At 44.8% G+C, this 22,891-nt stretch overlaps 1 protein-coding gene across 2 annotated transcripts in view; it reads right to left on the reverse strand.

Moving 5' to 3' along the window:
- Positions 1-22,891, reverse strand: part of FGFR1 (fibroblast growth factor receptor 1) — a 164,524-nt gene that overhangs the window by 37,174 nt on the left and 104,459 nt on the right. Inside the window, exons 7-8 of one of the 2 annotated variants that reach the window (XM_078666317.1) lie at positions 5,386-5,576; positions 2,908-3,052 (exon numbers count right to left, since the gene is read on the reverse strand). In XM_078666317.1, the coding sequence (XP_078522443.1) occupies positions 2,908-3,052; positions 5,386-5,576 (336 nt within the window). Of the gene's footprint in view, positions 1-2,907; positions 3,053-3,827; positions 3,979-5,385; positions 5,577-22,891 lie in introns of both variants that reach the window. The other variant, XM_078666318.1, reaches the window with a different exon arrangement.

Consider the following 22,891-nt stretch of genomic DNA (forward strand, 5'->3'; position numbering starts at 1 on the left):
CTTTCATGGCTCAGGTTGCCCCTACAGAGCTTGCAGCAAGAGATTTGGTTCAGGGAATCATATAGATTTAAGCACAGGAGCACTTTTAAGGCGATCAGAGACCTTCAAGTGTTTAGTTTTGCCCATGTGATTTTGCAAGCAGGAAGTACATGAACCTTTTGAGGAAATGTCTCATCATTCTTGAGACCTAATAAAAATGGGCCAGGTGGAACAGAGTCATAGAGGGACCATCAGACACTCAAGACTGTTTGAGAGGATATGAATGTCAACAATTACCCATCAGAGTCCAACAGGAGTTTACGTCAAACTGAGATGAGGACTATCGAGGTGACCTTTTTGAGGAATTGCTTTTGACCACTAGGCAACTATGATGAAGTAGTACACCATGCAGGCTACCGTGAAGAGGATTTTAACATCGAAAGGGAGGTCAGCAATAGGGCCCATAGTTTATAAGGGTTCATGTTGTAAGAGGCTCTTTTGAGGATAGTTATTTTAAGGTTATGTAAATTGGGTAAATATTTAGGAGTTGAAGACTGCTGCAATCTTGAAAGGAAGCAAAAATCTTTGACTGATACAGAAATTATTTCACCAATGTGCTCGTAGAAGTAGGGCACAGATGTTCTATTGCTATTACGGGGGATGGCTTCTCAGCTCACTGCGGTGACAGCAGCCATCACTAGGGGTTCCTTCCTCTTTCAGCAATAGGGAAAGCAGACTTGGGTCAACTAATCAACATTTCCTGAAGGCACCCGACATTCTAAGTCAGGTAACTATTTCAGGACTATGATAACTTAGGTCCTACAGCAGCAGGAATAACTCACAAAGAAGATTAATACTACTATATAGAGGAAGTAGAAGCAAATTGATGGACAAGGCAACAATTTTAACTTCTGCTCGCTCATGCATAGCCGGAGTTGCTTCAACATCTTTTGTAAAGGAGGAGTGAGTGAGGAAGACATTTTTTCCATGGCTGAGAAGAGCCCACAAAGTCAACTGCATTACAGGAGACTGGTTTTATGAGCTTATCTCCCTAACTGGGTCATATATACCTCAGATTCGCTTTTTGCGCAAAATTGCTATTAGAACTTGTGCCTTCTCAGACAAAACAAGTATTTACGATTTCCTTCGACCAGCTGCAGATATCCAGCTCCCAACTGGGATTATTTTCATTAATTCTGGAGAGAATTTCATGAAGTCCGGTGCAACTTGTGGCCGGAAAATATTAAAAAGGGAGCCAAGGTGTGAACATCTGCTGGGAAACACATCTGGAGCCCCTAAACATCAGCAGCTTCCAGGCTCCAGTGGGATTCTACAAAACCTACGAGAATTATGACGATTCCAGTTTACTCTTTTTAGAACCTGGGTAAATGCTTAAGTCATACTAAATTGCTCATTCATTCATCTCAGATACACTGCAATAAAACCTTCTGCTTTGGAAATTGAAATTTGCTTTATCAGTCAAACCATGCACATGTGAAGGTACACAAATTACTTTGACTCAATTTGAAAATAATCACGGAAAGCTGTAGACATTAGATAAGTTTGTACGCTCAAATGCACAACATGCCATGAAACGCAGGTTCATTAAACTCAGCAATACAGGAAAAGTCAATGTACCAATGAAGTGAACAAGCTTAAAAACCACATACCACTTCAACATGAGCCACCCCCCCCCCCCCCAACCTACTGAGAAATAAAGAGCATCTCAAAGGAAAAACAGGCTAAAAAGAAAAAAGAAATATGAAGTATTTAGATGGAAATCTCCAAACAGAACATGCATGACTAGAGAGTGGAGCCCGATAACTGAGAAAGATTTGGCTAAACCCAAAGCCTTTCCATAGGTGTCAGTTATCAGCAATTGCCACATTGATGGCGAGGTACTCCTCACATCAATGGAGCGTGCCCAAAACGAGAACACACCCAAGCAGCGCCACAAACAAACACAATTGAGCAGCCTATGAACAGGAGTAACTCCTGCACCACAGCGTACTCTCCACTCCTTGCCAAAGCCAAATCAGGTGCCCCCCCCCTGTATTCTACAAGCAACCACGGCTAGTAGCTCCCTATGTCAATGGGGACACTGACATAGATTGAAATTTGAGGGAATGGTGGAAGGAAGGTGGGCCTTCAGAAGTGTAAAATAACCACGCTTGGCCCTAAAGGGCAAACCGGCTTCTAAAGTTTTGTTTAAGTCCGTAGTATGCCAAAAACATCTCAAATGCTCCGTTCAATGGCTTCATTTATTCGATTACATCTTGGCAGACGTGGCTGAACACCATACTTAAGCAAACTTCAGAGCGCTTCGATGTCTGTGGTCATCATTGACGCAGGGCGGCTGTGGATGGTTTACTGCATTTTAACTTTTACTTTGCAGCAGAGGCAATTCATTTTTCAGTGACCAATTTTTAATTGACAAATTTGTCCTGGTAATCTTAATGCAAAGCGTGTCTGTCCAGAGCTTTAGAGCCATCAGTGGTGGCTTTAGCACACATGGTTACAACTGGCATTGGCATAAGGAGCGAAGAGCGCCACTGAGAAAATAACATGAACTCGTTAAAATAATCACCTGTATGCATTTTTTGGACCAATGAGGGAGTTTGTCTTTCGAGCTGATGTAAGCTATGATTTAGTAAAAGCAGGCTTCTAAACAAAACCAATCACGGTCCTCGGTGGCATGGGAACATCAAATGATCTAAGAGGTATTCCTCTATGTGCCAAAACAAACCATTAAGAAGCCTTTGAAAGACCTTCACTTAAGTACAAAGAAATTGGGACTAGAAGTTTATGTAATTTTGTTTAGGGAAACAGATTATGGGTTACATTCGACTGACTCCTCCCCATTAGGCTGGAATGCATACGTTGTAAAACAGAAGTTTAAGAAAGGACAGTAAGGAGAACCATATATACCTTCGATGACCGTCAACCATGCAGAATGATGAGAGATCCCAATAGAGTTACCCGCCAAGCACGTATACTCCCCAGCATCCTCAAAAGAGACATTCCTCAAGTGGAGGACTTCCATTTCTTTGTCTGTCGTGTTAACGCCAGCTGCCTAAGAGATAAATGGAAGCAAAACGGACAAGCAAACGACATGAGACCTTCACGGGAACTAGGTGGGAACTTGCCTCGTGAGTGCCATTTGCCGGACCATCATGTAGCAGAGAGAGGAAGTAAAGACCACTGGAGACCTGTTAAAAGACCTTAGGAGAACATCAGATCCAAGCCGACCTAAGGAGAGGTTTGCTCGTCAGTTAACCCTTCACCAGACTGAATCGCCTGCCCATCTGAACATGCTGGCGATGGGCAACATGGAAAAATGAACTCGGTACAAATGGGGAAGCTCAGTTTCGTAAACAGTAAAGTCGACACAAGGAAGGAATTACAGCTATAGGAGAGCAACAAAAGACTATATAAGAGAAAGCAGTGTAAAAATTAGTGAGCCAAAGATAGGGTAGATACCATGTGGCTGTCATTAAAACTTGGCTTAATAAAAGGCAAGACTGCTGTTAGAATTATGGTGCAAACTGTGAGTTCCTATTGAAATCAAAGATTATGCTCTTAAAAATATATTGATAAAGGATTGGTTTGATCAATAAAGGTGTTTTGTTAATAGTGTGAAACAGAAAGGAAGGAGAAAACACAGGGAAGACAAAAGGAGACGTGGGTCGAAACTGAGCCATATGCCCATTCAGAGTATTTTTCCATGGCTCTTTGCACCAGAAACGGAGCAGAAATAGGGAGAAATCAAACGTTTTGTCCCACCACTAGGGACAGATTGCCCTACATTTGCAGGCTTAGGTTTGTCTGCTGCAGGTTCTTGGGTTTACCTTCTGCCACGGGTCTGCTGACAGTGAGCCACGCAGACTGGTTAGCTTCGCCAATATAATTGGAAACCTTACAAATATACTGGCCGCTCTCAGCCTCTGTCACATTGTACAGGGTCAGCACTTCCGCATCCGAGCTATTAATCCCCGAATGCTAAAACAAACCAATAATACAGGAGGTCACATTGACACAGTTGGAAAGAGACTGAAAAACAATTAAATGTTACCAACAGGAGGAAGACATTCCCTCCTGAATAGAAGGGGTCTGTTTTTTTTCACCTGCTGCATTAGTCCCCTAGTGATCTCACCCAAGGACCATCTTCCACTTGAGTATGAGCACTAGGTGTACAGCATGATCATGCCCAACTGATGCACTTAAGTCTTACACAAGGACAAGACCAATAGAAAATAAACACATTAAAATACATCCTGACACATTTGTATGAGGACATTTAAGTAGACCGGTGACTGGCGATTACAGGCCATCTTCCCGCTGGCAGCAGAACAACGACCCTTTGTAGCATAGTAGAATCACTCTTCATAAACTATATGGAATAGAAGTTGACTGTTTTCTATAGAGCAGTAACTTGTAAATTGAAAGGAAAATGAATATAGAAAACAGGAGATAAACAGGAAGGTGCTGTGACACAAAACCAATATCAGATTATCTTTGACACATACTAGTGAGCACGGTTTGGGCACAAGTTAAGCCAATACAAACCTAGGAGCTCAGTAACATCTGAAAGCATAAAAGGCATACCTTTATGCTCCTGAAATCAAAATGTTCCAGTAAGGATAAATTATCAACCAACATATCCTTCCCCTTTTCACACCTTAGGTATGAAGAATTTTAAGAGGTCTAGATGATCAAGGCATCATCGACTATTCTGTATTCGGGCTTGCAGCAGGTGAAGAAAAATCACATCTACGGTCTCACCGAGGAGGGACTACTGTAAACAGCAATTTATGTGTCTAGCACTTGCATTAGACAGTGAACTGGTGCTATGGAGTCCCAGAACTTCCAGAAGACCAAACACAGAACCACAGAACTATCTTACAGTTCTGAACCTTTTTCTGTGAAATGCCCCACAGTACATTGGCTAGCATGGATGATGCAATACCAAACAGTTAAGCAAAGTGATTTTATCCCCTGCCCCTCCCCACATTACAAAGTGCGGCATGCATGTTCAACCACCAAGCACAACCCAAGAGCAATCGCACAGAATACAGAATGCCCATGTGTTTCCTTTATTAAAGATTAAAGGGTGGGATAGATGACTATAAGGTCATTGGCTTGTGCGTCAGCCTTAGACCCAATCCTTATAGGACTCCCTCAATGAATTTCACTCAGACACCATTGTACTTTCTCTACTCGAACACAAAATTATTGCAACTGAATTAAATAATGCTTTGTACCATGCAACAACACAGTGGATTTTGAGTTATAAAAACTCAGATCATTTCTAGACTGTTCTTTTATAACGGAGCTAGGACTGCACAGCCGGGCTATAGGTGAGGATTCAACAAAAAGATCACATTAAAAACACAACAGGTAGCTTACCTTTAGGACTTGAACCAAGGGTAGGCCATCAGAGCCGTATTTGCTTCCGTTCACAGTAACGTGCTTCAGCCACTGAATGTGGGGTTGAGGGTCACTGTATACTTTGCAAACAAAGTCCACATTGCTGCCCACAGGCACAGTTTGGTTAGCAGGAAGCCCAGCTTGGAGAATAGGCCGATGAGGTGACCGCTCTGGGAGAAAGTCAAAGTGAATATTTGTGTTAGATTCGCATTTGACACTTGTCCAGCTTTTAGAAGTCTTTTCCTACCATGAAGTAGGGCAAAAGCAACAATGAGGTGTTACATTTTTAGTCATCTTGGTGAAGGGCTACTTCTAACAAACTCCCCATGTTCATGTTTAAAAGAACACTAATGTTAACCCCTTCGGTGCTGCTGACAGCCCCCGGCTTTCACACGTGATGGTGGGCTTGGGCGGAACCCCGCCCACTGATTAGAATGCCAGCACTGCAGCGGAATTCGCGCTGCGGTCAACGTGTTAAACAAAACAAATGTTTCCTAATATCTCAGTTTTAACTTTCCATGCAGCAGATGGTTGTGCCCTAGTGAGTAAGTCAGAATGCAGGCTACAGTGGAAAAACAAACCCCTGAACCAAAGGCCATCTACAGTGGCACACAACTTCCTTGGAAAAACCATGCACCAGAGAATAGTGCGAAAGAGTGCCAGGTAGTGTGTGAGTGTCTATACAGTTCAGTAGTCTATGGATCATTAATGGACACGCAGTAACCATGGTCTGCATATACGGGTGGAGATCCTCACTATTTGTAGACAGTCATTCATGCCACAGCAGCCAAAGGCACCCCTGGCCCAATTCAGGGGATTTAGTGACAGAACACTGTGTTCAGCTTTAGACATCAGGGGTGACTTTCCTGTCCAAAAACCAGAAAAATGTTGACATGGGCTGCTTCCCATGAACACTGGATTTCACGTGATCACAAAGTAGAGCACAAAGAAAATGGCCAGAATTGGACCATTTGTAGTTTACTAAAGAAGCTGCCCTCATGCATGTCATTTTGCACAGGATTTTTCCTAATGAGTCAAGTGAGATAACATTGGATTTTCCCTCTGCTCATCATTATCAACCATCAGATTGTAACCCACAGAAGCCCTCTGCCATATCAGGTTACTAGGGTGCTCTAGAATGTAAAATGTGGATAGAAGTGAACACCTTATTAGAACATTGGAATGTTTAGTGCTATATTGCACCTTCATTGAAGAGATAAAGTTAATTATTCTAGCTCGCGGAAAAAAACGTCCAATGGCTAACGACCAGCTTCCTCAAGCTAAACACACAAAAAACTGAATTTTTATTAATCTCCCCCTAATAACTTACAAGAAATAAAGGAATGGACCAAAATGATCACTGCTCAGAATTGCACGCCAACGTTGGTGGACACCACAATATCACTTGGAATCACACTGGATAAGAACCTTAACATGCAAGCTCACATTAACTTGATGGCTAAAAATGCCAGCTTTCACCTCAGCTATCTTAGAAAAATGAAGTAATTCATCGAGATCCCGGACCTCAAAACTGCAGTTCAGTCATTAGTCATTTCAAGGCTGGAGTACGGATGCTCCACCCTCTCAGGGCTTCCCAAAATCTCTACCACACCTCTAAAAGCCTGTCTCAATGCCGCAGCAAGACTCATTACAGGATCGAGGAAATTTGACCACATATCACCACACCTGAAGGCACTCAACTGGCTACCTTATGAAGCTCGTATTCACCTAAAGATTGCTTGCATTACTCATAAGGCGTTACACCACAACACCCGCAGTTCCTAGCCCAAAACATTACACTATCTGGATGAAACAGACATTCTAGGAGCACAGATAATCTACTCCTGAAACCCACACAGTTCAACAAGACTAAAACCTCCAACAGGGTATTTTCTGGAGTGGCACCAAGAATTTGGAACTCGCTTCCGCCATTCATCAGAAAAATCACCTTGACGCCCCTCTTCAAAAAGGAAGCAAAATAATTCTTGATGAGCAAATTCCTCCCTTAAAATACGCACAAACACCAAGCTAGCTTCAACTTTAAACTCAACTACACTCTTCATCCTTTGATATCTCGAAGTTGAGACTTACACAATCTCGAATTGACTCCTCTCTCTCAGAACAGTTCTCTACTCTGCCTTTATCCATCGAACTCTATTATGTTTTTGTTGTTACTTGTATGTGTTGTTTTTGTATGTTTTGTTGATACGAAATGTGCTATTCATTCCTTGTACACCTTGTAAAGTGCTCTGTTATCCTACCTTGGGTCTGGTTCGCGCTACAGAAAACTTTAAAAATAAAAATAAAATTAATAAATAAATGGTGTTCTCCGGGCTTCTAATGGCCGGTATAAGCCCAGGGCATCAACATTCTAATGTTTAACAAAAGCCTCATGGAGGCAGAGGGAATTTCAACCCTCACGGACTAAGTGAGGCCTTTGTTTTACAAATTAGAACATTCTGCCCTCTTGGGGCGGAATGTTCTAATAGTCTTAGAGCCCTCCACAGCAGGCTCTACCGGTTATTAAAGGCCCGCTCCCTTGTTAAAAGCCCGCGCCGAAACGCTGAAGCGGGCCTTTAATGGCTGGTAGAGCCGGCTACAGCAGGTTCTAAGGCTATACTAGAGGTCTCCCTTGCGCTAGGGATTCAGAATTCCTAATCTCCCTCTGCCCAAATGCACTCTTCACCCCATCTTCTCAGTGCTCACAACCCTTCTACTTGATTGAATGAAGCTTTGCCCCCACAGCACAGGTGGGCGGGTACACCTGTACCCGTTTCAGGTCCTTCCATGTATGCTCTAAACACATAGTGCTTCTAGGCAGTCTCTTCTTGAAGGGCACTGCAACCTTTTGTTAAACTACTTTCATCGATCATAGCAGCCATGAGAAATGCAGCAAAGCAGACCAATGCTGATTTCTAATAGGTTGGAATGGTAGGAGAGTGCCTTTGCTTTCAGAAGACAGCTTTGCCTTAGGGAGCAATAACACAGGAAGTGAAGGAAACGGTAGAACATTTCGTAAGAACAGGATGCCACGTCTTGGGAAGGGGAGTTGCGATAGCAGCCCTGGTGATCTAATAAGTGAAAGGCCAGAAGTACAGAGCGTAAAATAACAAGCAGTCAGGATAGACCAACAGCCCCTCACAACCAAGGGCAGAAAGCTGCACAACTTCCATTACAAACTGATGCATGCAGGTTTCTCCATATAATTTGCTAGACAGGGGAAAAGCTACCCGAACAACGGCTAAGCTTTTAAATTTACTGCTGTATCTAGTGTACAAGGAAGTCACAGATCACTAACGCACTGAATTAACTCCACTTTTTTAAGCAAAAAGTCACACGGCTGCAAAAGAGGAGTGCAACGTCCTTATTGCTAAACACTAGCATAGCAGAGGAAAGGATATATATATATATATATATATATATATATATATATATATATATATGTGTGTAAAAATAATGATTTTTCTCAAATGATGTTGCAAGAGAGCCCCCCCCCCCAGTATCTTTTCTGATATATTTCTGATTAATTCCAACACATTGTCTAGACAAGTGGGTGCCAAAGCCCATGCTCTGAAGATCTATAATGGGTTGGCAAACAAGTTACTTACCTGTAGCAATTGTTTTGCAGCTCCCACAATTAAGTGGTTGGGTCTGCAAACATGTTACTTTTAAGAGTGGACAACAGGCAGAGTCAACATGGTTCATGATGGCATCGAGCGTATGCCCACAATGCAGGACTACACGGCCATCTTCTTCGAATTTTACTTTCTGCTATTGGGTTCCATTACAGTTGACATAGTAAAAGACACATGTGACTTTCATCAGGAACCAAAAGCCACACTAGTGTGGGCATGAATCGAAAATGCATGATCTAGTGGGCATGGTGGAAGACAATGTAGAGGCATGTGCTAAAGAATGGCCAAGAGAAACAGTACTCTAACTCCATCAAAGCCTAAGGAAATGGCTTGAGATGCCAACACGCTGCATTATGGGCCTTAAAACCACAGAAAAACCCAAGAAATCAAATCCATAAATCTAGCCATGGTTTATTTAGAAGTCCCTGCTAATGGCAGGATGCTACTATTTAAATGCGAATAATATTTACAGTAATCATTTGAAGAACTGGGTAGATTGAGGGGTTAGCGCAGGATGCTGGCATTCTATGCCTAAAGCACCATGTAAAGATAGTCAAGTTTCTACGTTGGGGGTGAGGGGATGTGGTTTTGTGCAGGGCAATGAGAGGGCCTTTGATGGGAACAGGAAGCTTCCGAAATGATGTGTGGGGAAGATTTTGCCCGTAGTGCTGCATGATTATGCGTGGTTTTCATATCCGTCCTGAAAGCTGCTTGGAAATTAACCAAAGTAACTGAGAAAATCAAGACAAATGTGGGCAGGAACCCTTCAGAATTGACCATTGTGGGTAAGAGCTGGCAGGGCGAAAACCACTTGGATGTAGTGCCACTGAGGTTGGGTGTGTGGGTAAGGATGTGGAGTACCACTAGTAATTCATTTGGGGAGTTTCTAACCAAGTTCCCACACCTGGTAACTGCTTCCCCTTACAAGGTGTCAGCCACAGATGGGTGGGCGATTGCTGCTCCGTTGTGTATTTGCCATGGTAAGGCCTGAGGTGCTGTGGGCCAACACACACTCATCTGGCTCACAAAAAGTTCCCAAATGACAAGTATACCCTTTCAATTGACCGAGAAGCTTAATCCTTGTGGCTAGTTGCAGTTTCAAAAGTAGGACAAATATCAATTGGTCCCAAAACTAACATAGCGCAACAGGAATCTCAAGTTCAAGATGATGCAGGTGAGAAGGGGGGAGGATAATACCCCCTTCCGGAGCTCAACATTGATAATTTGTCTGCTGGCATCACCCCAGGTACGAGATGTAGTGCACTGCAATACATGCGTGTATAATACAAATAATAAAACTAGTCTTGTAAACTCAATTCTGAAGTTCTCCGCACCGATAAGCAGTATTGGTGTAACATGTAAACCACACCCAAAATGAGTGGATTTAGGTTAATTATAAATTAAGAAGGTTCATATAAGTCGGCCTTTAACCTGCATATTGACGTGACATTCTAATAGCGCTTTAAAAAAAAACATTAGAAATTTGTGAAATGGAATAAGGACACATTGCATACATCGAAGGCACAACCAGATGGCAACTTGAGTGAGTTAAAATGGAATTACCCTTCAGCAGACAGACAGTTTGCTTCAGAAAGAGAAGAGTTACCTCTTGCGTATACTAAAACAGCAACTTGTTTCTACGCAGGGTTTACTTCTGCCGTGTCCGCCATTTATAGGTGGGACATCAGCACACTTTCATTGTGTCAGAAGTAAGTGCAAACACATCCCAGATGAACTGTGAAAACTGAAACCAATAATTCTGGATATTTAAGCAGAATCTTGATCAAATATTGAAAATGTGTGCAGCCTTGGATTTTACTCATGGCCGCTTCTGCCCCCAAACTCTATGTTTTGGGTTCTATGAAATGTGAGAACACACACTTGAATCTATGTTTTTGCATCCAAAAGGAAAATCACTCAATGCAGAGTGACACATTGCGAAAGTGTGTCACATTATTACCTTTAAGTTAATATGTGCATTTTGCACCCCTCAACATTGTTCTCTATTGCCCTAGGGCTCATAAGCACCAGTTCTTGATCCTTAGAACCCAGAGAAATGAAATGCTAATGGTAGCATTCACTTCTTCATTGCAATAAGCCTTCATCCAAGGTTAGGCTCTTCTTCCCTTCCATCCAACATTATCTCGCTGGAAACCATTAAACTGGTGGGTGGTGGAACTGGAAATGTCGCTTACCTATATGTGGTTACTTAAAAACAGTGAAGTTTTGATCAAAAGACGGATTAGTAGATCATAACAAAAAATGAACCCCATCAGTTGTGGATGTATTTTTTGTTTTTCTTAATCGCCACTATCTACAAAAATATCAGAGATTTAAATCAAACCTCAAAAATGACCTATTCTGCCAAGATTCTGTTTTTGTGGCAAGACAGTGCACATCTATCTTTAATTAAAGCTGGTGCAGAGAAGAAAAAAACATTAACACGAGGATTTTTAATGCATGTCCCCACATGTTTTCCCCTATAATTTCTTCCCTACTTCCCCAATTAGTTCTAAATTAGCAACAAAGAACCGATGGACTACGCGGCTGACAAATTTGGTGCTAATTAATCAAATGGGTGATTATCTTTATTTCATATATGGTAAACCAGGGGTATAAAGTTCTTGAAAATGAAGGAGCTGAAGCGTAGGGCAATAAGACATATCAAGCATGTGGGTTGTGGGACAGAGTGCGCAGCGTAGTTTTATTTTTCTATCGAATCCCACCAGGGGAGGAGAGTGAGGAAAAAAAAAAGCCTCGGTAAGTGTCCCACAACCCCACCTCTGTATCCTCAAATCATATTCAACTTCCTGAATTAAATATCACAGGACCTGGCAATTCCCTGTGCCAACTCTCCTCGCACTAAACATCCGCCCTAAATTACAGAGCAGACTTTCAGCTGATGACTCGGCCCCCTCCCCGCCTCTCTTTCCGCACAGTTCCTATTAAGCTTCAACTACTTCCTGTCCCGAGAGCCACTTGAGGCCTACACCGACAGCTGTTTCCACAGACGGCATGGGGCGAAGGGGAGGAAGTAACGCATAAATTGCTCGAGTAAACCTTTCTGAAGTAAGGCCAGGACAGTGTCCAATACAGGTCCAGCAGGGGCTGAGTCCAACCCACATTTTAGAGCATACATTTACACACATTAATCTAAATGGTAGTCATTGCCCTGGAATATTAAAAGTGAAAAACAGAGCATGCTTCGCTGACATTTACCACTTTCAGCGAGTCCTGGCTTTTTAGCCAGGAGTATTTCACAAAGCGGTTTTTTGATAGGTACATACATAACATGCTAAAGAAAGCAGTGAGTCTCAGAAAGTCAAGGCAATCTATGTACTGTTGGCTAAAAAGGCAAAGGCATTATATATAAAATGTGGGCATTCATTTTAAGGGATACATGCTGAACCTACAACAACAAAGCAGTGGATGCAGCTGGGATTTCCAACAAATGGTCCATCCATGCCAGATTTTCAGGATAGCCATCTCGGATAACTTTGCATTTAGCGCATCCTAATGCAACTCATTAACTTAGAAAGTGTGTTGCTTGAAACTCTGGCATGGATCCTGCAGTATCAACTGCACCGAACACCAATCCATCTTTAAACCATTCAGGGGATGCTACTAGATTGTATGTGAACAAAGGATGTGTTTCTAAATTTAAATGGTACTAGTTTAGCAATATTTTCAGCAGTACTTTGGTGAGGAGTCGGAAAAGAGGCAGCGGGAGAAGCACTGGAGAAGAAAAGCAATAACATTAGGTACACGTGAAATAACTCTTGGCCTGACCTACCCTGATTTTTAAATCGTTAAAATGATGATAAAGCTGGAACTAATAAAGTAACAAAGTCCATCCAAACACCATTTATGCCAGCTCGATTAAAATAACAAGAAGTCGAATTTGAAAAGTATTACCCCTTGTGTGCACGTGATAAGAGTGGAAACTGGCAGACGCCAGGGACACGTCAAGCTTCCTGCCTCCGAAATGAAACGCGGTGGCCATTTTGTGTGCAGCGTATATATTCTAGGCTACACAGCACAGAGAATGGAGTCAAAGGGCCCGTTTTCAGCACACTGTTTTCAAGTTTAGTGTTTTCCTCCTCTCTCTCGGTTTCTCCCCCTATCTTGTGCATCACAAGTTTAGTCCCTGGAAGCGTCCTCCTCACAGCTGCCAAGGTTTCAGATTGCTATGTGTGACATTTTCACAATTTCAGTGTAATCGTGAGTGACATTTCAACAACTATGAGTGACACTTTCTCGTGGGCAAAAACATACAATGAAGAAGGGGAAAACATAAATATAAGAAATTACAGCCATTTGAGCAACGAGAAACTGTGTGATCTTGTAATTGGTGCAAACTGCTCTTTGCAAAATGCATTGTAACCCTCTGCGCTACTTTTTGGTGAGTCAAAACTGCTACTAGACAAGTAACTCTCCAGCAGGAGCTTTTACACCCATAAGTTATGTCTAAGCACAGCCCCCTTCCTCACCTCAGCTTGTGCGGCGGAACCACAAGTAACTAAAAGATCTCCCTGGCAAAAGCATTAACCCGCTGAGCTATCTACATAAAAGACAGTTTGGTGATGTCAAAGTACACCTTCTTTGTTGCATCCTCTGCACTGGCAGGAGCATTTCGCTCTGCACCTGCAGTGTGTTATAGAAAGATCTGAGCTGGCCAAATGAAATCTGAAACCAGTTCGGCTCAGTGAAGGTACACTGTGTCTTCCATAAAGATAATGCCATGGGACTCCCTGCTTTCCACGGCCTGCAATTTCTATCCAAGATTTATGGCTTTCCCTTAACTCCGATAGATTCAAACCCGTGCGAGAGGCAATTTAGATTGTGTATTTTAGCTTTCAGTAATGAATTAAATTAGACTCCGCACACTTAGAGTTCAGCAGTTATGTCTGAAATCACGCTGCACCAAAAACAATTCCACCCATTATGCAAGAAGCTATAGCTCTGCCCCGGCAACACGGCATCAGCCACAATTCGAATCCTTTCCACTCTGAATAATTTTAGATAGCAAAATTCCCAAATTATCAGAGAGCAATTTAGCCTCCAATCCGAAGAATACAAGTTTTCGTTTGAAAGGCTGCCTCTGATTGGTGGTTGTGTGGAGTAAATTAGGTACATTGTAAAACCCGTCTTTCAGCAGGTATGTTCATGGCGCATTATAAATTAAATATAATAGCAATTACATTACCCAAGACAGTAACATCAGTGGCAGTCTCTCAGGGCGAGGCATGGTACCATCGACCAGCTCATCATTAGTCTGCAGGCCCCAAACTCGACTGCAGACTGCAGGGTCCGGACTCGCGCAGCATCAACAGAGGCCACTTAACCCACTTGTCCAGCACTGCAGCCAGCCAGCGACCGCGGTCCAACTCCAAGTCGACCAGCATCACGGCGACACGCCATTAATACAATGATTTGCAGCACAGAGCCATACATCACGAGGCAGTACTTAATGACTTTGCGACATGATTCTTCATACGGGCCGCACTTTGCCTAATGACTCCCGCAGCAGCAAACACCGGCCTTGGCATGATGATGTGGCTCAGCAACTCCAATGGCTGCCCCGGTCTGTGCTGGGGTCTTAGCTGAGCCGCTGGTAGGGTCCGTTACTTTTTGATATAATAATCATTGTACAACTTTATCATGCTGCGAGCAGCGCTGCCTTTGCATGCAGCCTGCCACGAGTTGAACTGTAGCCACCCCCGACTTCTAGTTTTGCGCACACAGCGATCATCACAACGATGTTGATGGCGCCTTTGATGATGCGCCGCGGCCGGCGGCCATGAAAGACTCAAGTAAGTGAGTGACTAGTCAAGTCACTCGATGCTGGCCGCCTCCCGCCGGTCCAACGCGGGTTTTACTGGGCAGACTGTGAGACAGTAGTAGAGAACCACTGAGAGGACTCGCCGACTCTTGGATCCCCCGCCGTTTCTCTGACCTGCCAACACCTTACCTCCCTTCCTCTTTGCTCTTCCAGGACCTCACGACGAAGCTCAAAGTCACATCCAATCCCGGGGACCCCCACTGTGCCCCAGCAGCCAGTAGCAACCACTGGCGAGGGCAGGCCCCAGAAGCCCCCGGGTCTGATGAGAGTGTGAGCCAGTGGGTCTGAAAGCCACGCCGCCGCGGCGGCAGGAAATGAAATGCCGCCAGGCAGCAGGAGAGGCAGAGTGTAACATTGTAGCACTCTGACTCCAGATCTGAGGAGTCAGATTAACTATTAGTTTACTGAGGGAGAGCGCTGCTGGCAACGCAAGTCTGTGGGAAGCAGCAGAGCCAGGGCACCACCATGTAGCGTTTCAGACGGGCATGAATAAAAATGCGTGACCATGCATTTCAGTGCGGTAATGCGGAATACCACACTGAAATGCGTTAGTGTCACACCCAATGCGTGATACTTGGCAGGCATGCCTCCTGGCGGAAGGCGCTCGCTCTCCTTCCTTTACATTTCGTGAATGCTTCGGCTGTTTTCCGAGGAGCCGTCTGCCAGCAGCCAACTGGCCGAGAGGTGTCGTTCCAGCATTCCAGGCTTTGCAGGTCGTGCCCTTGTTCCTGTACCGCCCATGTCGTCCCCCCCCCCCCCCAAGAAATGCCATTTGGAAGCGGAGAAAACGGCGATAAGCTCCTGCCACAGGCCTGGACCAGTGCAAAAACACTTCCGGGGCAGGGGCGTTCCTTCCATTTGTGCAGCAGGTGCAGTGGCACCGGGGCCCAGAGGCCGAGGGGCCTACTGAACCCGGATTATTGCTGAAAGGCAAATTTCCTTGCTTGCACCAGGGCCCATGACATGCTGGCTACGCTACTGCTTCGGGCAGACTGTGACCGATGAAATATTCAGGAGTAATGCAATCTCATCTGTAACTGGAGTAAAATGATTTAACAGTAATAAAATACAGATCGTTTGACACAAGCGAGGGCCCCCGGGCTGTACAATTCAAGTCTAAATAAAAGTCATGCTGGAAACAGATATTGACTTTCAGGTAATTAAAGTCCTCCCTGACAAAAGTCTCTCTCGCCATGGAAACAGCACTCTGCCACATAGGTTCAGCTACAAAAGACAAGCTTTTGGATAGACAACTGGATGAAGTGCCACTAGAGGTGCGTCCAGGCTCAGATTTAGTATGTCCAGAACCCCAAACAGTGCTTCCAAACCATCAAACCATCTGATCTGAAAGAGAAGGCCAACTCACAAGGGAGCTCGGGATGTCCACTGCGTCTGCCCAAGATGACTGCTCGGCTACAGAATTCTGTCAAAACCTTCACCCTCAAACTCTTCCCAAACCTTAGCTGCCTATTGGAGAAGTGACAGAGTATCGACAAGGCCAGTAACTTGAAAAGGCGGTAGGGCTAGTGCAAAAAACAGGCCGGTGCTTCGGAGGTCAGTATTATTGGGGCAGAGCGAGGCACAGGGCACAGTGAGTTATAGGGCAGACAGACCCATCTATAAAGACTATTAGGACTGGTCAAAGGTCAGTAATGCCAAGCAGGAGGGAAGACCAGAGCTCTAATGCTTAATTTGTCAAAGAATAAGTGTTGGGGTCCAACATTTTACTCATAAGCCTGTGGCTGGCGCTATTGAATGTGGGCATCCCGAATACCAGTGCTGCAAATCTTGATTCCACCTCATGCCTCTTTATTCCACCACCAGACACTCCCTGCCTCCGTCGCACTCTCACCAGTTGCTTTACTCTCCCTTTATCACGGTCTTTCAGTCTCTCCCTTCCTCTATCTTTCCTCCTTGTGCGTTTTTCGTTCTCTTACTCAACAAGCATTTGCAATGCAATAGGTCTCGCATTAGGAAAGTGTGAGCTATTGGTATTGTAAATGACACATTTTTTAAATATGTGTTGGCTTTGAAAATATATAAATTAATAGCATTGTTATTCACAAAGCCAATAGCTTACACTTTCCTAATGCGAGTCCTATTGGCCATGGCAATGCTTTTTGGTAGCAAGCAAGGACAGTGCTGTTGTGGTGCTGAGTGATGTGGTGGTGGTGTCCCCGAGTGATGTGGTGGTGGTGTCCCCGAGGGATGTGGTGGTGGTGTCCCCGAGGGATGTGGTGGTGGTGTCCCCGAGGGATGTGGTGGTGGTGTCCCCGAGGGATGTGGTGGTGGTGTCCCCGAGGGATGATGTGGTGGTGTCCCCGAGGGATGATGTGGTGGTACCCCCGAGTGATGTGGTGGTGCCCCCGAGTGATGTGGTGGTGCCCCCGAGTGATGTGGTGGTGCCCCCGAGTGATGTGGTGGTGCCCCCGAGTGATGTGGTGGTGCCCCCGAGTGATGTGGTGGTGCCCCCGAGTGATGTGGTGGTGTCCCCGAGTGATGTGGAGGTGTCCCTGAGTGAGGTGGAGGTGTCCCTGAGTGAGGTGGAGGTGTCCCTGAGTGATGTGGAGGTGTCCCTGAGTGATGTGGAGGTGTCCCTGAGTGATGTGGAGGTGTCCCTGAGTGATGTGGTGGTGTCCCTGAGTGATGTGGTGGTGTCCCCGAGTGATGTGGTGGTGTCCCCGAGTGATGTGGTGGTGTTCCTGAGTGATGTGGTGGTGTTCCTGAGTGATGTGGGGGGTGAGAGGGTGTGAGGGTGGAGGTTGTGAGGGTGGGTGAGGGTGAGTGAGGGTGAGTGAGTGAGGTTGTGTGAGGGTGGGTGAGGGTGGGTGAGGGTGACGGGGGTGAGGGTGTGTGAGGGTGAGGGTGGGTGAGGGGGTGTGTGGGTGAGGGTGGGTGAGGGGGTGTGTGGGTGAGGGTGAGAGGGTGAGGGTGAGTGTGAGTGAGGGTGTGTGAGGGTGAGAGGGTGCGTGAGGGTGAGAGGGTGCGTGAGGGTGAGAGGGTGCGTGAGGGTCCGAAGTAAATGGTGGCAGGGCAGACATCATGAGACAGAGAGAAGACACTGGTGGTGACTGCGTTGGTCAGTTTCAGAATCAGGAGGGGCAGAGTCAGCACAGTCTGCGAGGGATCAACGTGTCTAGAGGCAAAGCATAGCGGATGTAGCATTGCAGCTAGCAAGTCAAGTGTTTTTAAGCTGAGTGTCCCCAGAGAGATGGCAACACAGCAACAGCATTTGAGGAGCAAGGCTACTGTAAACAAGCAAGGTAGGCTTTCACTTTCGTCCAGAAACAAGCTCTCGGTATTGCTGTGGCGGGGGAGAGCGGCAGCCTTTGAAGTCTGATGCCGAGGCACAGACAAATGGTGGTGCGCGATGTGCACGCGGGGGGGGGGGGGGGGGTCGGGGGAGCGGCAGCCTTTGAAGTCTGATGCCGAGGCACAGACAAATGGTGGTGTGTTATGTGGCGTGCACGCGCATAGATCACATGAACTGTATGCGATCCGCAGCCGTTTTGGTAGACTTTTCTCTTGAACTTACTATAATCTCGCCGGAGCAATGCGCAAGCGCATTGGCTCAGACGAGACCTAAAAATCAGTGACGGGGCAGGGAGTGATCTGTGGACAGCCCATGAGGGCGGGTGGGAGGAGGCAGAGCTGGTTAAAGCACAAGCACTTTGTACAGCGCTGAAAAAGAAAGAAAAAAAGTAGGTTGTAAAACGGGAGCAGTGGATGATCACAATTACTTGGTCCATGTCCTGGGGAGCAGGGGGGGGGCTAAGCACAAGAATAGGCATGACCATGCATGACAGGAACAAATGGTGACAAAGAATATGAGACAGACGATGGAGTGAGCAAATGGAAAACTTGTAGGCGGGCTGAAGCCCACAGATTAAACACGTCTCTTCGAGACAGTGAGTGCGCTAAATAGCCAAGAGCTAAAAAGTAAGTACACCAAAATTCCCAGCTGTGACTGGGAAGTTTGAAAGAAAAGCAGGCGTTGGAACAGGAAAGGCCTCATGAACGGAACGTGGGGTCCTAGACAAGAAGTTTAAATGATGCAATTCGGTTGGGAGGATGAAACAAACATGCCTACATTTCGAAAACACCTATGAGGGAGACCAAAAATAAAAAGAACATAAATTGTGGGAATTTAATTCCCCCTTTGACTTGCATATGAGGGGAGATAATTTTAACAGGTAGAACAGTAAAATACGATCTTTTTTGCTTAAAGAAAATCAGGATTTTCCAGCCGAAAGAGGTAGGTGCATATATGAATAAGGGCTATGTCCATAGGTAGATGACTGCCATAGTAGTAAAATAACCAGAAAATTGCGAGAGCAGTTTTCAGAACGCTCCGCTCTCACACTAACGCACTAAATTCAGTTACTACGTTAAGAATGAGCTCTTTTGAAGGCGTGTACAGGGTTGGTACCATGCGGTGCTTTAAGAGGATGTTTTGCTTAACGGGGTGGGGGGGGAGGGGGGGCGTCCTTCACATGTACATTTGTGTGTTAAGTTTGGATCACTTCTCCATCTCCAGAAAGACTGCTGGCGCTGTTTAAACATCACAGAAAGTGTATTCCTGTTATTGTAAGCAAAAACAAACAAAATAAAACATATTTTATATTATACCCCCGACGATCGTGTTATTTCCTTCAAAGTACTCAGTGAAAGAGTGTGGTTTCACTCAATAGCTGAAAGAAATCTGACAGGCTACCCTGCTGTATTTTAAGCACAGTGCCAACAAAAATATTTCAAATGCTTATTGGTGCGGTTTTTTGGGGGTAGTAAAAGCAGCAAGAAGTAGAGTTCCTTGGAGTGATTTTTAGCAGGATAAGGGGGGGGGGGCAGTTTATACATTTTTGGATAGCTCCAATGACTCTCCAGGTAACACAAGTTTTTAGGTCGGGCTTGATAGCACAACTGTAGGATACCTACTGTTACCTACACTTTAAAATATTAATGCAAGTTATCACTCCACCCAGCAGTATATCCTTCTCACCACCTACTATTGGCTGTTTGGTGTATCATCCTACTTCCCAAGAGTGATTTCACTGTAAAGCAGAAAGGACTATCTTTCATCTCAAAAATAAAATGAACCATCATGCATTATTACCTTTTGTTTCTTATAAAAGAATTACATACAGAAAGTATTTGTCTTCAGTTCGTCTCTTTTCACAGCAACAGGCTGTTTTAAATCTTTAGCAAGGACTCAAAGTGCAAGTCAGATCTAGTGATTTTGCCAATACTTGTTTAGATAGATGCAATGGCAGAAACTAACCTACCTCACGAGGCAGTGTGCGCCACAGGGTAATGTCCTGTATTGCAAGCAACAGAACAATTATTTCCATAACCCTATTGCGCTTGGTGTGGTTTGCAGTCCTGCGAGCCTTGAGCCTGGGCTTTCTACGCCTGCCCTTATTGGACCATCACCGTAGCATTGAGGTTGTGGATTCCTGATGCCCAATCACTGGATAGCTATCGTCTAACAAACCCCAGGGCCACGATGGAGGTAGGATGTTGCGCATCAAAGTAGGAAGCCCTTTCCTCTCACCTTACCTTTGAAATGCACACAATATGGTTGGTTGTCTCATGGGGTTTTTCGCTGATCACACAAGTAGGCTGATTTTTGCATATGATACGGAAGCCCTTGAGATGCCGCAAGCATTGAGAGATGGCAAAAAAGATCGGGAAAATTCTTGAAGTATACTTAGGACAGCTTCATAGGCTTTGTGCCCTCCTTTTACCATGCACCGTATTTCACCCCTCCTTACCTTTGCCAGAGAGAGGACAAATATACCCTTGCTCACATGGACAGGTAAGTTTACCAGTTCCTGTCCAATGCCACAGCTTGGCTGGTATGAACGAATTTAGCGCGTCAAGGTGAAACCATAAACCAGAAGTAGGCCTGAGTCTAGCCACAATATAGTCCTGTCTCCTCAAGTCCAAACCTAGTTTTGATCCAAGAATCCCTCACTGTGTCTACTGTAAACTGGATTATAATGAGACGACTCCTACACATATTCGCTTCCCATTTTTTTTGGCATCATACCCCTGATTAATAATACCAATATTTTATGCAGTGGCAATTGGCACTCGGATTTATATTAAAACACCTGAGCAATACTCACTCTTAAATCAGCTTTGGAAGAATGAGATAGCAAAGGCTAAAAGGCAAGGGTCGACTGTGACCAGCAGGCTACACACAGATCTATGCACTGCTCACATTAATCCACTAACCGTGTGCCAGCTGTGCTAGTCTACAGGTTATGACGTTTTTGAGAGACTGCAGGCAACGTTTGCTATAGTCATTCAAAAGGTCTCATACTCTACGAATGTTGTCTGTTTTATTCTTTATATTCTTACATATAGAATGAATAACAACAAAGAATATAGCTTTTTTTCCAAAGGAAATGGCAACTAATTCTCTGAGCACTCCCTTCCACAATGGTTTCGAACAGGCCCGGACTGGCCATAGCGGGCACCGGGCAATCCCCCGGTGCACCGCAAGTGTGGGGGCCGATTTTGTTAAAGGGCCGTTTTTGCAGCATAGCTGCAAAATCGGCCCTGCAACAAAATCGGCCGAAAACCGGCCCTAGCAAAGCGCTTGGTGGCACCTCCAATCCCCCCCGAGTGTGTGTGTGTGTGTGTGTGGGGGGGGGGGGGCGACCGAGCAGTTTGCCAAGGCCGGTTTTGGTTCCCAGTCCGGCCCTGGTTTCGAAAACAATAATTTCGAACCCATTCACTGAGAAAAAATCTTATCTAGCACTCCATGCCCTAATCAAAAACACCCGAAAATAAAACTAAATTGCACAGTACACAAGAAAATACAAGTCGAGTTTTCCAGACTGTACCAAAGTTACAATGCACCACAACAAAATAACTTATAGTAAAAAAAAGTGTTTGATTTGCATGCAAGTCTTACCATGCCAAAGCGATGGGAAACACTGGTAGATACGCTCTGGTAAAAAGAAAGTGAGCAGGTGTTTGACATTTTTAGGTATCTCCTACCAAACAAAGCAAACAAGTCTAAAGACCTATTGTCTGTTTACTGTGGGCATAGAGCCCGCCCACTGCTTACCATTGGTTGATTTGTTGTCAGCTTGTGTGTGCTTCACTTCCTTTACTTGTGTATGTCCCTTCCCTGAAACATGGATGCATTACTTGTGCTCATTCACTGCTCACTTTTGAAGCACAATTTTTTTTCTTTTTGGTTAAGCACTCTACAAGAGTACATATGTTTGCCAGTTGTCTCCCTTATATACTGTTCTTGGCCCCTCTGCCATGCTCCGTGTCTATAGCACATATGTTCCTGCCAACAGCTCCACATTCCTTTCTCTAGCCCATGTGCTTCTCTTTCCCCCATGCTTCAAGTTCCTCTCTCTCACCCCTGTGGCTTCCCCCATCATCCATGTTGCTTCCACCCTCTGCCCTTCTTGTTTCTTTGCCCCATTTTGCTTCCTTCCCCACCTGCACCCTGTGTTGCTTTCCCCCACCTCAAAGAATAAAAAAAAAGAAATAAAAAAAAGACACTTTCACGCTACGTTTTTATTTTCCGATCCAATTCAGATTTGTAAATAAGAAAAAAAGGCTACTGAGTCACAGCGCTTTTTTTTTTGGGTTACTCAGCTGTGCTGCTCAGCATCAGGACTGTTGCACAGCATTGCTGAAAACCATTGGCAAAGGCAACAGGTCCCAAAGCTGAGACCTACTGACAGAATCAATATTTGTTTTGTATCTGATTTTAAGAAATGATTAAATGTAAAACTGTCTCCAGGGCGCCTCATGGTAAGCATTCATTACCAGAAGAAAATACCCCATGTCTCAGAAGCAAAACGTGTCAGAAAGGCTAGAATACGGAACTGCTCGATCCAAACTGAACAGAGAAATGGAAGTGTCTCTTAATCCATTCGAGCTGGGGGAGCAGAGTTTAAATCCACTACATTACAAACCGGTGCAATATAATGGCTCAGTGTGGTGCTCGGAGTGGACACACTTCATGACAATAATT

Source organism: Lissotriton helveticus, chromosome 11 (genome assembly GCF_964261635.1).
Source record: "Lissotriton helveticus chromosome 11, aLisHel1.1, whole genome shotgun sequence".
NCBI lineage: Eukaryota > Metazoa > Chordata > Amphibia > Caudata > Salamandridae > Lissotriton > Lissotriton helveticus.